Source organism: Rasamsonia emersonii (genome assembly GCF_000968595.1).
Source record: "Rasamsonia emersonii CBS 393.64 chromosome Unknown ctg1118621760086, whole genome shotgun sequence".
Lineage (NCBI taxonomy): Eukaryota > Fungi > Ascomycota > Eurotiomycetes > Eurotiales > Trichocomaceae > Rasamsonia > Rasamsonia emersonii.
Genome location: NW_013563201.1, coordinates 64,778 through 77,265, shown reverse-complemented (window position 1 = coordinate 77,265; position 12,488 = coordinate 64,778). Strand labels below are relative to the sequence as shown.

Sequence of the window (12,488 nt, the reverse complement as noted above, 5' to 3'; positions counted from 1 at the left end):
ATGTCACGCTTCTTCCACGGTGTCGGCAGTGACAGTGAGACTAGCTCCTCCGAAGAGGAGGAACTCTACAGTGATCGCGATGAGGAAGAAGAATCTGAAGAAGAAGAATCCAGTGAGGAGGAATCTTCGGAGGAGGAGGAGTCCTCCTCTGAAGAGGAAACAGGGCGAACAGGTGCTAGCCGTTTCATGAGAGATGTCTCTGAAAGCGAGGAAAGTGAAGATGAGGACAGAGTAACGGTCGTGAAGAGTGCGAAGGATAAGAGGCTGGAGGAGCTTGAGAGTACCGTCAAGCTGATCGAAAATGCCGAGAAGATTAACGACTGGGCGGTGATCTCGACAGGTGAGTACACCCTTGTGATGCTATGGAAAGATCGCGTCTTTGCAGGTTCTTGGATGATTCTAACTATCTTTCGCAGAGTTCGACAAGTTGAACCGGCAAATCACCAAGATAACGCAGTCGGGGCCCGTGCCCAAGCTATACATTAAAGCCATTGCTGATCTCGAAGACTTCTTGAACGAGACGATAGCCAAGCAGAAGGTCTCGACGAAGAAGATGAACGCCAGCAATGCCAAGGGCCTCAACGCAGTTAAGCAGCGTATCAAGAAGAACAACAAAGAGTATGCGACTGAAATTGAAAAGTATCGGGAGGATAAGGAGAAGTACATGGAAGCCGATGAGGAAGCGGAGGAGGTCAAGATTGTTGAACGACCTACAAGGGCTCGCATGGACCCCTTGGAATCTCTGGCTGCTGCAGATGAGGAGGGTTTCTCAACTGTCGGTCGTCATGGGAAGGCGTTGCAATACACCCCCGAAAGCATCCTCAAACATCTCCGCATTATTGTCGAGTCGAGAGGGAAGAAGAATACCGACCGTCAAGAACAGATCCGGACAATGGAGAAGCTACTGGAAGTGGCTCAGACTCCGTATCAACGTATTCGAGTCTATCTTACGCTCATCGCCACCCGCTTCGACCTTACCTCCACTTCAGCTTTGAGTCACATGAGCACCGAGCAATGGAAGCTTGCCGAACGAGAGTTCTCGAGTCTCCTGACTGTCCTGGAAGAGAACCGTGATCATGTTGTTACTGAAGGGGCAGAAGAGTGGGAAGACGATGAGAAGCAACCACAGGTCGCGCCGGGCGAGGTTCTCTATATTCCTGGGAGCATTGTCTCCTTCGCCGAGAGGTTGGACGATGAGCTCACGCGGTCTTTGCAGCACATTGACCCTCATACTGCTGAGTACATTGAACGCCTTAGCGATGAGCAGTCCCTGTATAACAACCTCGTCCGAACTCAGCTTTATGTTGAGGAACTTGGCAAGACCGACAAGAGTGAACCGCGACAGGACAGCATCAACCGTATTGTGATGAGGAGATTGGAACACATCTATTTCAAGCCGTCCCAGGTTGTCACCATTCTCGAGGACGCCACCTGGAAGGCGATCCCTCAGGGCTTGGACTCTTCTATCACACCTCGTGGGAAATCTACCGACGTACTAGCTCTCGTCCAGACCCTCTGCAACTACCTCTTCAAGTACAGCGACGGCATTATCCGAGCCCGGGCAATGCTGTGCCAGATTTACTTTCTCGCTCTCCACGACAACTACTATCGCGCTCGCGACCTAATGCTCATGTCCCATCTGTCTGAGAATATCTCGAACTTCGATGTGAGCACGCAGATTCTCTTTAACAGAACCCTCGTCCAAATAGGCCTCTGTGCATTCCGGGCTGGCCTGATCTACGAGGCTCAGAATACGCTTTCAGAAATCTGTGGTAGTGGGCGCCAGAAGGAGCTGTTGGCGCAGGGCATTATCCTGCAGAGATACTCAACTGTCTCACCAGAGCAGGAGAAGCTTGAGCGACAGCGCCAGCTTCCCTTTCACATGCACATCAACCTCGAGTTGCTGGAGTGCATCTACCTTACCTCTAGCATGTTCCTTGAGGTTCCGCTCATGGCCCAGACTTCATCCAGTCCCGAGATGAAACGCCGTGTCATCTCGAAGACGTTCCGTCGTATGCTTGATTACAACGAGCGGCAAGTCTTCACGGGTCCTCCCGAGAATACTCGCGACGGCGTCATTATGAGTGCGAAGTTCCTTGCCGCCGGCGACTGGAAGAAGGCTACGGAGCTGCTCACCTCCATCAAGATCTGGGATCTGATGCCGCATCCAGACAAGATTAAGAAGATGCTCGCAGAACAGATTCAGGAAGAAGGTCTACGAACCTACCTGTTCACCTATGCACCCTTCTATGACACTCTCTCCATTGCTACCCTGGCCAACATGTTCGAGCTTCCTGAGAAGAAGATTGCTGCCATTGTTAGCCGCATGATTTCCCATGAGGAGCTTGCCGCTGCGCTCGACCAGGTCAACGGTGCCATTGTCTTCCGCAAGGGCGTTGAACTGTCTCGTCTCCAGTCCCAGATTGTGACGCTCGCTGACAAGTCCATGTCTCTCTTGGAGGCCAACGAGAAGACATTGGAACAGCGCACTCAGGGAATGGCCAACGCCTTCCAGCGAGACCAAGGGGCCGGTGGCCGTGGCGGTCGTGGCCCTGGACGCAGTGGCCAGACGCGTGGTGGTCCAAGGTTGCCCGGTGGTCAGCAACGAAGACCAGGAGGTCAACAGTTCAGTGGAGGTGCATTGGGTGGTGCGATCAAGGCATAAAGGACAGTGTTTAATGGATATCATCTTTTTCACTTTAGCTTAAAAAAAGTCCTGACGCTTTCACGTCATTTTTCTTTTTCTGGCGTTTTGATAGTGTATTACAGAGACTATGGCATGACGAAGAATTGATATGTTGATGTTGACAAAAATATAGACATTATGCAGTAGGTCTAATCTATATATCTAGTAAGAAGACGACTGGTATAGGTAGGAAGCCCACCCGGAGGAAAGACAAGAGCGTATGAACCGAGGACATTTGGTTCCTGCAATCCATACATCCTTTGGTGACTCCAAATATCTCTTTAATCCAGTGGAAGCGGAGCAGGACGTTTCAAGGGCTTGTCGCTTTTCCCCATGATTATGGAGGCCTTCGGTGCCCGTAGCTGGAAAATTCCGACCAACACCTCTTGATGTAGATGTCAAGTCTCGATATGAATCCTCACACCGAGATGGACATGCGTACGTTGCGGCACTGAATTTCACTAGAGGGTGGTCGGTTGTTGTATGTCTGATCGTCTCAGTGCCGTTCAGTGTTTGCCCAAAGATAGCCATGATAGGCAATCATCGTTAGAACGGATAACCAGACGCCTTAAGTGTCCTTATATATCCGTTCAACCACTATCATCGAGCAGACTCTGAGGAGACCAATACTCGTTCTCCTCGCATTGGCTATCCACCCAGACGAGACCATCGGCCAACAAGTCGTCTATGACGGTCGTTGCCCTGGCCTTTTCCCAGTTCAGATTCAACTGTAACATAGAAACTGTTACATATCCTGCGATTTGAATTACTTCGAGCACCGTGGCTTGGTCTGTGTTGAGCTCTTTGGGGACTGAGCGGATGTATTGTTTGTTGCCGACACGGACGATGCTGAAGCCGGAGCCCAGTGGTTCGAGTGACTTCACAGCACGAAGAATATCATCGCTGTAACAACAGTCAGCTTTCATGGCCCCTGATAGGCACGGGATCCTTCGGTCACGAACTCGAAAACTTCAAGACCACCCCCGATCGCCTTCCCTCGGCCGACTCTCTTGCGACATTCTTCGACCCCTATCAAGCCCCCATTTTCGCTTCTCGTCTCTCGACAGAGTTCAACAACCCGCACGGCCACTTCAAAGTAGAAGTCATTCATGTCCCCGCCCAGTATCTGTGTCCAAAAACTGCCGCCTTCCGTTAGGCCTTTACGGCCATTTTTGCCCTTCACATTGCTCGCTGCCAGAGGATCGACCCCGATAGCGTTGCACATACGTGCAAATTCGGCGCGGAATGTGGGATTCGATTTAATGGTTGATGCATGTTCGAGCGCGAAGCTGTGTAGCAGGGATTGAAAGACTGAGAGCTGGGTCTGTAAGGATGCGAGATGAGTTGAACGCAGGTTGGCGCCGTGCGTGGCATATGACTGCGTAGCCTGATTTCGATTGGCGAAGGCACCAAGACCAACTCCGCGGCGGGTTGACATTGTCTATGCACTCTGATAGTTAAAAAACTCCGATGATAACACTTGAGTTCATCGCCAGGTTGCGGTCATACTGGAGAAAGGCGGGGGATCTGGTGACCATCTCCAGCCCTAAGCCGATAAGGGCTGGCTTGATAGCAGTGGTAACGTGACCTCGGGCGCCACACTTCTCACTCCAACCGTAAAGGGATTAGCGCACCATCCGCGCCCACACAAACCGAAATTCCTGTTATACTGAAATCGAAACTTCTTGCGATTTTCTTCTACCAGCACGACAACCTTCGCCAAACGCCGCCAACATCCGACCCTTGACGGATTCTCAAGATGGCCTCCACCTCCACGTATGCTCCCTTACCTTTGTTGTTCAGCTGATCTATCATACGAGCTTGCGGAACTTCAGTTATAGTCGTCCTTTCTCGCTGGAGATGCTGGCCTCTGCCGCACAGCACCAGCTCGATAATTCCCGTTGCCTTCTCTCCTCGATTTGGTCTTGACCTGATGATACGACTAAATTGTTTATGGAGATGAAATTGGCATGGGGTCTTGAGGTTGAAGGCGCCGCCTTCTCCTTGAAATTCATTGTCGTGTGCTATGGTCTCACGGAGAAATCTTATCCTCGGTGGACCAAGAGCGTCGACATTATTTTCCTGAGCGTCAATGCTTAGGGTTTTGTCGGATGAGGAATCTATGGTGGTCATAAGCTTATTGCGAAGCCAGCCCTCAGAAACAATTGGGCCTGGTAGTAGCGATTTTGAAGCGATGATCTGCCTTTGTCCTCACCGATCAAATATATTTCGTCGAGTTTATCGCCTTCAGTCTGAGAATGTGGCACTATAGCTGCAGTTCTTCATACTCGGCGATCTGTTGCCATATTTCATGTGGACAGACTATACTGACTTTCCGTCGATTGCAGCACCGTCCCTACCAAGGACCAGGTCCTTGTGCCTGAGACCCTCCTCAAGAAGCGCAAGAGCCAGGAGCAGGCCCGCGCTGCTCGCCGCGCTGAACTTGAGAAGAAGAAGCAGGTTAGTTAACTTTTCTATTTTTCATTATCGTGAAGAGGAAGGGAGGAGGTGGCTGGTGATGATATCTACCAAAACGCGACTAGACCCACGGTCGATGCTGTCGCCTTTTTCGTTAACCATCTTTCGGGGCTGACAGTCGACATTTCTCGCCATAAACATTATGCAAGTTTTACGATCTGTTGCTGACCAATGAATAGGCCAACAAGGAGAAGCGCGCTGTTATCTTCAAGCGTGCTGAGGCCTACGTCAAGGAGTACCGCGAGGCTGAGCGCGAGAAGATCCGCCTTGCTCGTGAGGCCCGCAAGCAGGGCACCTTCTACGTGCCTGACGAGCCCAAGCTGGTCTTCGTTATCCGTATCAAGGGGTAAGCTATGCTCTGGATTTGGTTGGTGTAGCACAATTGCTAATATGAATCTCTCGCAGTATCAACAAGATCCCTCCTAAGCCTCGCAAGATCTTGCAGCTGCTCCGCCTGCTCCAGATCAACAACGGTGTTTTCGTCCGCCTGAACAAGGCCACTGCGGAGATGCTGACCATCATCAACCCTTACGTCGCTTACGGTTACCCCAACCTCAAGACGGTCCGCGAGCTCATCTACAAGCGCGGCTACGGCAAGGTCAACAAGCAGCGCGTTCCCCTCTCCGACAACCAGGTCATCGAGGAGAACCTCGGCAAGTACGGTATCGTCTGCATTGAGGATCTGATCCACGAGATCTACACTGTCGGTCCCAACTTCAAGCAGGCGAACAACTTCCTGTGGCCGTTCAAGCTGTCCAACCCGACCGGCGGTTTCCGCCCTCGCAAGTTCAAGCACTTCATTGAGGGTGGTGACACTGGCAACCGCGAGGAGAACATCAACGCCCTCGTCCGCAAGATGAACTAAAAAAAGTTTTCTTTCTGGTGCCATCTCAAATTTTCTTACGGGATATATGGGTTGTTTTGTTGCACAGGGACTTGTTATGAGCGATACGATCTATAGTTGTAGCTTTTCCGTTCCCAATTAGGACAAAAATAGTGTTTCAAGCAACCCACAACCTTTCTGTCCAGTCTTCTGTCTTTTGTAGCAGTATGTCCTACAGACTCTCCTACGAGGAAGCCTAAGCCACCTTTCGCCGAATCCCACTATTCCACTCTGTAGTAATTATGTACACAGACCATTGATAACCTAACCTCTCACTCATCAGATAAAAATAACCTCTTGCACCCGTCTGTTCTTGTCGACGACAAGACGCAGCTGTCTTCCTTTCCAGTTCGAAGGGTCGTTGGAGGCGGACTCGTGCCCCGTGGTGCTGGGCACAAAGACTCCTTTGCGTAAGGTCTCCGTGAACAGTTCATAGGATGGGTAATCTGGGAATCAGATTGTTAAAAAAGAAGAGAATACTGGAGACGAATATTTTGCGCTCTAGATGAAGGGCCACTTACAGCCGTCGACAAATTGGTTGACTTGTTCTTCGGTCATGCCTGTGCCTTTGGCTGCGCGCAAGGTCCGTTCTTGTTCTTGACGCCAGTCGTAGACGAACCGGGTGTTTTGAGCGTCACTGGATTGGCCAAGCCAAGGTTAGATTCGTCGGTGAAAATAATGAGAAATGTATTATGGGAATGAGGGAGACGCACATGTGGATCAGAGCATCGAGTTGGCTGCGATAGGTGTACCGACCCCCAATCAGCATAAATTTATATAACCAACCAACGGCAGACCATTAAGGGCATTGATCACTTACTCAGTCAGCACGTCATAGCGCTTCAGAGCTTCGTTGATCGTGCGAACATCTTCCAGCTTAACATAGCCCAACCGCCCATCGTATCCACCCTGCTCCTTCTGTCGCACGGCAGCCTCCCACTTCTCCTTCAAGGTGGCCTCGTCAACGGGCCGAAAGCCGACACACCACCCTTCAAAAATGACCACTCTGATCTTCTCCTCGCCCTCGCTGTTGACCACCTCCCACTGCGATGGGGGAACCCGGTCGCCTTGGCCGGCGAAGGCGGATTTGTCATATTTGGGAATGGCTGTGGGCTGCTTCGCCCGGAGGGAGTCGAAGACCTTTTTGCCCAGTTCGAGATCATGGGTCGAGGGTTGACCGCGATGCTGCAGGAGGGGATTGTCCGGGTGCGCGGCTGCCAGGGCTACCTGGTCTGCATGGGTGAGATAGATGTCGTCAAGCGAGAGCGTCACCGTGGGTAGATTGTATGGCGGGGCGCGCAGGGTCTTCTGCAAAGTCGATACCTAGAAAATGAACTTATCAATACCGCTTCTGAACAGATTCGCATCGCCTCTTTTTAATCTTCAGTCGGTATGATCTGTATCTACACAGATACGAAATTTTTGGATCCTTACAAGAACAGTCTTGCCCGCACCCTGAACGCCATTCAAACCCAGAAAGAAGGGCGGGGCATCGGCATCGTCGCCATAGCGGGCTTGGTGTTCCTTTAAGCGGTCGAGCAGGAAAGGAATACAGTGTTGGGACTTGTCGTCAAAGATCTCCGGCATTCTGATGCTGCTGAGCAGTCTCTGAGGCGTCAATTGGGGTTTGTTCAGTCGCTTTCTCCTGGAAGCATATTTTGTATTTTATTCCCACGGGGCACTCTCGGAGAGCCGTCCGACAGTCCTCCCCGCAGTCACTAACTTTGTTGGGAGGCAAATAATCCGGGGAGAGACCAAACGGCCGAGAGAGGCTTTGTGGAGGAAAAACTAATCGCCTGATTGAAAGACCTCTTGTTCAGCGACGCAAGCCTTCGACATTTTCTTTCTTTCCTTTATCGATTCGTTTGATGTTCCCTATAGGACAATTGCAGAGAAGGAGGTGGACAGATCTGCACGGTGATAGTCAATCAACCAATCGTTTAATCTTTCAAGTAGCATCATTGGAGTTTTGAACTTATTGTATTATTTAGGACTAAATCACAATAGTTTGAAGCATTCTGGTCCAGATGAGAGGGTGTCTAGGGAGGTTGTGATTTGCCCGGAGGTGCATGATTCTCTTCTGCCGTCCTGGACACGTGCTTTGTATTATGTGTGGGCATCACTGAGACTGAATCACATGAATGACACTGCAACCAAGTCGATGAATGGGCCATTATTATTTATTATTCCATGAGATGACGTCGACCCGCAGACAAGCTGGCAGCAACCGTCGGCATGTGAGAGCGCCGAAGGGATCTGAGTTGCATGCGAAACCGTCTTAGTCACCGACTACGCCGAGCTTCCCTCGAGATGCCGAGGTTCCCAGCTAGCCGAGCTCTCTAGTCTTTAATTCCAACTCCCCCAGCCAACGAACACCTCTTATCCATCTTTCTGTCTCTCCATATGAACCTTTTTCATCGTCTCTGAACCTGTTTTTCTTTTTTTCTCTGGACCGCTGTCTGTGGAGGGAATCGTTTCCATTGACTGTCCCTTCCCGTGTCCGCTTCCTGTCCCGTTGCTGAGCGTACCCCGCTGCTCAGAGAGCTGACGACCATGTCCGAGCTGCGCTTCGATAACCAGACCGTTGTGGTCACCGGTGCCGGCGGTGGCTTGGGCAAGGCATACGCGACCTTCTTCGCCTCAAGAGGAGCCAATGTCGTTGTGAACGATCTAGGAGGCTCCCATGTCGGTGAGGGCAAGTCGACCAAGGTAGGTTCATTGTCCTCTTGCCATTTACTGCGGAGGTTTCTCAGACTGCACTGTTGGACTGCGTTTATTCGGAGCATAGCTAACAGACATCGAACTTCTTGCAGGCTGCCGATGTCGTCGTGGAAGAGATTCGAAAGGCCGGCGGCAAGGCCGTCGCCAACTACGACAGTGTTGAGAACGGCGAGGCCATCATTGACACAGCTATCAAGAACTTTGGCCGGATTGATATTCTAATCAACAACGCCGGTATCTTGCGTGACATCTCCTTTAAGAACATGAAGGACCAGGACTGGGACCTCATCAACAAGGTTCATGTCTACGGCGCTTACAAGGTGGGAACCCTAACATATCATATGCCGATTCAGGTTCGTGTCAGGCGTAGAAATACATGGCTAACAAAGCGGACAGTGCGCTCGAGCAGCATGGCCTCACTTCCGGAAACAAAAGTTCGGCCGTATCATCAACACGGCCTCTGCGGCAGGATTGTACGGAAGTTTCGGACAGACCAACTACTCTGGTGCGTGAAAACCTATTCTGCTTTTTGAATTAATAACGAAAGCATACTGACGGTGCTGGAACAGCCGCCAAACTCAGCCAGGTTGGTTTCACGGAGACACTCGCCAAGGAGGGTGCCAAATACAACATCCTCGCTAATGTGATTGCACCCATTGGTGAGTTGTGATCGTGGGATAAGCCTGAGATGATGATGGACTGACAATGATCAGCTGCAAGTCGTATGACGGCAACGGTCATGCCGCCCGATGTACTGGAGCACTTGAAGCCCGAGTGGGTGGTTCCCCTCGTGGCCGTTCTGGTTCACCCGTCCAACACACAAGAGACGGGCAGCATCTTCGAGGTCGGCGGTGGCCACATCGCCAAGCTGCGGTGGGAGCGTGCTAAGGGCGCTCTACTCAAGACTGACGAGTCCTTGACGCCGCAAGCCATTCTGAGCAAGTGGAACGACGTTAATGATTTCTCGAAGCCCAGCTATCCCTCAGGTCCGGCTGACTTCATGAGCCTGTTGGAGGAGGGCCAGCAGTTGCCCAGTGCCCCTGCGGCGCCCAATCTTGACTTCAAGGGCAAAGTGGCTTTGGTCACTGGTGGTGGTAACGGGTAAGTTGCCAGCTCCCACTTGATGTGTGTCTGTTCTCTTCAGGTCTTCTTTTCTAACTTCTATCCATCTAGTCTTGGTCGGTCGTACTGTCTGTTGTTCGCCAAGCTGGGAGCCTCCGTCGTCGTCAACGATCTTGTCGACCCGGAGCCCGTCGTGCAGGAAATCAAGAAATTGGGCGGCACGGCTGTTGGCAACAAGGCCTCGGTGGAAGATGGAGAGGCAGTTGTCAAGGCTGCTATCGACGCTTTCGGACGGATTGACATTGTCATCAACAATGCCGGCATCCTGCGTGACAAAGCCTTCACCAACATGGACGACAGCCTCTGGAACCCGGTGATCGACGTTCACCTGCGAGGCACCTACAAGGTCACCAAGGCTGCTTGGCCATACTTCCTGAAACAGAAGTATGGCCGTGTCGTCAACACGACCAGTACTAGTGGTATTTATGGGAACTTCGGCCAGGCCAACTATGCGGCAGCTGTATGTTGCTACCCGGAACCCTTAATCTAAGCAGTGGAATACTTGCTGACCCAGTTATTTATCTAGAAACTTGGTATTCTCGGGTTCTCTCGCGCTCTCGCTTTGGAAGGCGCCAAATACAACATCAAAGTCAACACTATCGCTCCGAACGCTGGTACGAACATGACCCGGACCATCTTGCCCGAGGAGATGGTCCAGGCCTTCAAGCCTGATTATGTTGCTCCTCTGGTGGTCTTGCTCTCCTCGGATGCCGTTCCGGAACCGGGCACCAAGGGTCTGTACGAATGTGGAAGCGGATGGTTCGCCAGAACGCGGTTCCAGCGGAGTGGAGGCCACAGCTTCCCAGTCGACGTCCCGTTGACACCGGAGGCCGTGCTTGCAGAGTGGAAGAACATTGTCAACTTCGACGATGGCCGCGCGGATCACCCTGAAGACAGCCAGGCCGGTCTGGAACGGATCATGGCGAATATTAATAACCGTTCAGGTGGCAAGAAGGAAGACAAGGCAGCGGCCAATGCAGACCAGGGTATCCTGAGCAACATCGAGAAGGCCAAGAAGATGACGAGTCAAGGCACTCCATTCGAGTACACTGATCGGGATGTAATCCTCTACAACATTAGTTTGGGTGCTAAGCGGACTGATCTTCCTCTCGTCTACGAGAACAACGAGAACTTCCAGGCTCTCCCGACATTTGGTGTGATCCCGTGGTTCAACACCCAGACCCCCTGGAACATGGAGGACATTGTTGCCAACTTCTCGCCTATGATGCTGCTCCACGGTGAGCAGTACCTTGAGATTCGCAAATACCCTATCCCCACGGCGGCGAAGACCATCAACATCCCCAAGTTGGTGGACGTCATTGACAAGGGCAATGCCGCGATCGTCGTGGCTGGGTACACCACCAAGGATTCGAAGACGGGCGAGGATCTCTTCTACAACGAATCCTCTGTCTTCATCCGTGGTAGCGGCGGCTTTGGCGGTTCTCCCAAGCCGACTGCTGCTCGACCCAAGGCCGCCGTGGCGGCCTACAAGCCTCCGCAGAGGAAGCCGGATGTTGTGGTCGAGGAGAAGACGTCCGAAGACCAGGCTGCGCTGTACCGGCTCAACGGCGACCGGAACCCGCTGCACATCGACCCTGAGTTCAGCAAAGTGGGCGGATTCAAGATCCCCATCCTGCACGGTCTGTGCTCCCTGGGTATCTCCGGCAAGCACATCTTCCAGAAATACGGCCCCTTCAAAAACATTAAAGTGCGCTTCGCGGGCGTCGTCCTGCCGGGTCAGACGCTGAAGACGGAAATGTGGAAGGAAGGGAACGTGGTCATCTTCCAGACCGTCGTGGCCGAGACGGGCAAGCTGGCCATTTCGGGCGCTGGTGCGGAACTGCTTGAGGGAGCAAAGGCGAAGTTGTAAACAGAAACGAAGCGAAGCGAATCAAACACAATATTGTAAGCTACTTCCAGTGTGTTCTTAGCATGGGTTGAAGAGATGCTGTATGTATGTATGTATGAACTGTGCCATTAATTATCTTTTTTGCTTCGAGTCGTTCATCTACATAGTCGTTAGCAATGATATGATTCCCTTTTGTTTTATTTTGTTTTAGGTATAGTACCTATGTATGTACGCTCATAAATTGATGATGTTTAACTAAAACAAACCAAGATAAGTGTAAACACTGCACTCCGTACTTCGGGGAAAAATATGTAATGACGACACGATCTACTACTACTGTTAGTACTGTACAGTACAGTACGTATGTGCATACCTATGGACGGTTTACAATGACTGAGGACTACTGGTCTTTTACAAAGATATTTCTCGTATATCTTCAGTCAGATCAGATCAGATCAGTTTAATTCAATAATGGGTGAAAACTCCATTCGTTGATGAGATGCTTGATTGATTGATCAGAGTGGAAAACACGACACGAGACGAGACCGCAAATTTATCTACCATACCATACAGACAAAGACACTGTACCGAATCAAATGGAAAAAGCAAAAACAAAAGCAAAAGCAGACCGCCATATTTCGCCTTGAAAACAAACAAACAACGAACAAAGAAAACAATAACTAGGAAAGAAAGCTGATGATAAAACTCGATAACAATCCGGGGAATTCCAAAAGCGCAACAAAGCTGCA

General features: G+C 51.2%; 5 protein-coding genes across 5 annotated transcripts; 3 read left to right on the top strand and 2 right to left on the bottom strand.

Moving 5' to 3' along the window:
• T310_3839 (uncharacterized protein) lies at positions 1-2,665 on the top strand (the record flags this gene model as incomplete). Its single annotated transcript, XM_013473313.1, has 2 exons — positions 1-340; positions 417-2,665. 2 exons carry the CDS (start codon positions 1-3, stop codon positions 2,663-2,665), a joined length of 2,589 nt encoding a protein of 862 aa, XP_013328767.1.
• Positions 2,666-2,822: 157 nt separating this feature from the next.
• T310_3838 (uncharacterized protein) lies at positions 2,823-3,217 on the bottom strand (the record flags this gene model as incomplete). The annotated part of the gene is made up of 2 exons (XM_013473312.1): positions 2,823-2,840; positions 2,942-3,217. 2 exons carry the CDS (start codon positions 3,215-3,217, stop codon positions 2,823-2,825), a joined length of 294 nt encoding a protein of 97 aa, XP_013328766.1.
• Positions 3,218-4,445: 1,228 nt separating this feature from the next.
• Positions 4,446-6,029, top strand: T310_3837 (60S ribosomal protein L7; the record flags this gene model as incomplete). The annotated part of the gene is made up of 4 exons (XM_013473311.1): positions 4,446-4,462; positions 5,035-5,146; positions 5,344-5,510; positions 5,570-6,029. The coding sequence occupies 4 exons, from the start codon at positions 4,446-4,448 to the stop codon at positions 6,027-6,029; spliced, it is 756 nt and encodes a 251-aa protein (XP_013328765.1).
• Positions 6,030-6,326: 297 nt separating this feature from the next.
• Positions 6,327-7,634, bottom strand: T310_3836 (uncharacterized protein; the record flags this gene model as incomplete). Its single annotated transcript, XM_013473310.1, has 4 exons — positions 6,327-6,493; positions 6,569-6,684; positions 6,868-7,370; positions 7,482-7,634. The coding sequence occupies 4 exons, from the start codon at positions 7,632-7,634 to the stop codon at positions 6,327-6,329; spliced, it is 939 nt and encodes a 312-aa protein (XP_013328764.1).
• A 966-nt stretch (positions 7,635-8,600) lies between these two features.
• Positions 8,601-11,760, top strand: T310_3835 (3-hydroxyacyl-CoA dehydrogenase; the record flags this gene model as incomplete). The annotated part of the gene is made up of 7 exons (XM_013473309.1): positions 8,601-8,756; positions 8,861-9,121; positions 9,165-9,273; positions 9,338-9,427; positions 9,482-9,869; positions 9,942-10,350; positions 10,417-11,760. 7 exons carry the CDS (start codon positions 8,601-8,603, stop codon positions 11,758-11,760), a joined length of 2,757 nt encoding a protein of 918 aa, XP_013328763.1.
• Between the last annotated feature and the right edge of the window lie 728 nt (positions 11,761-12,488).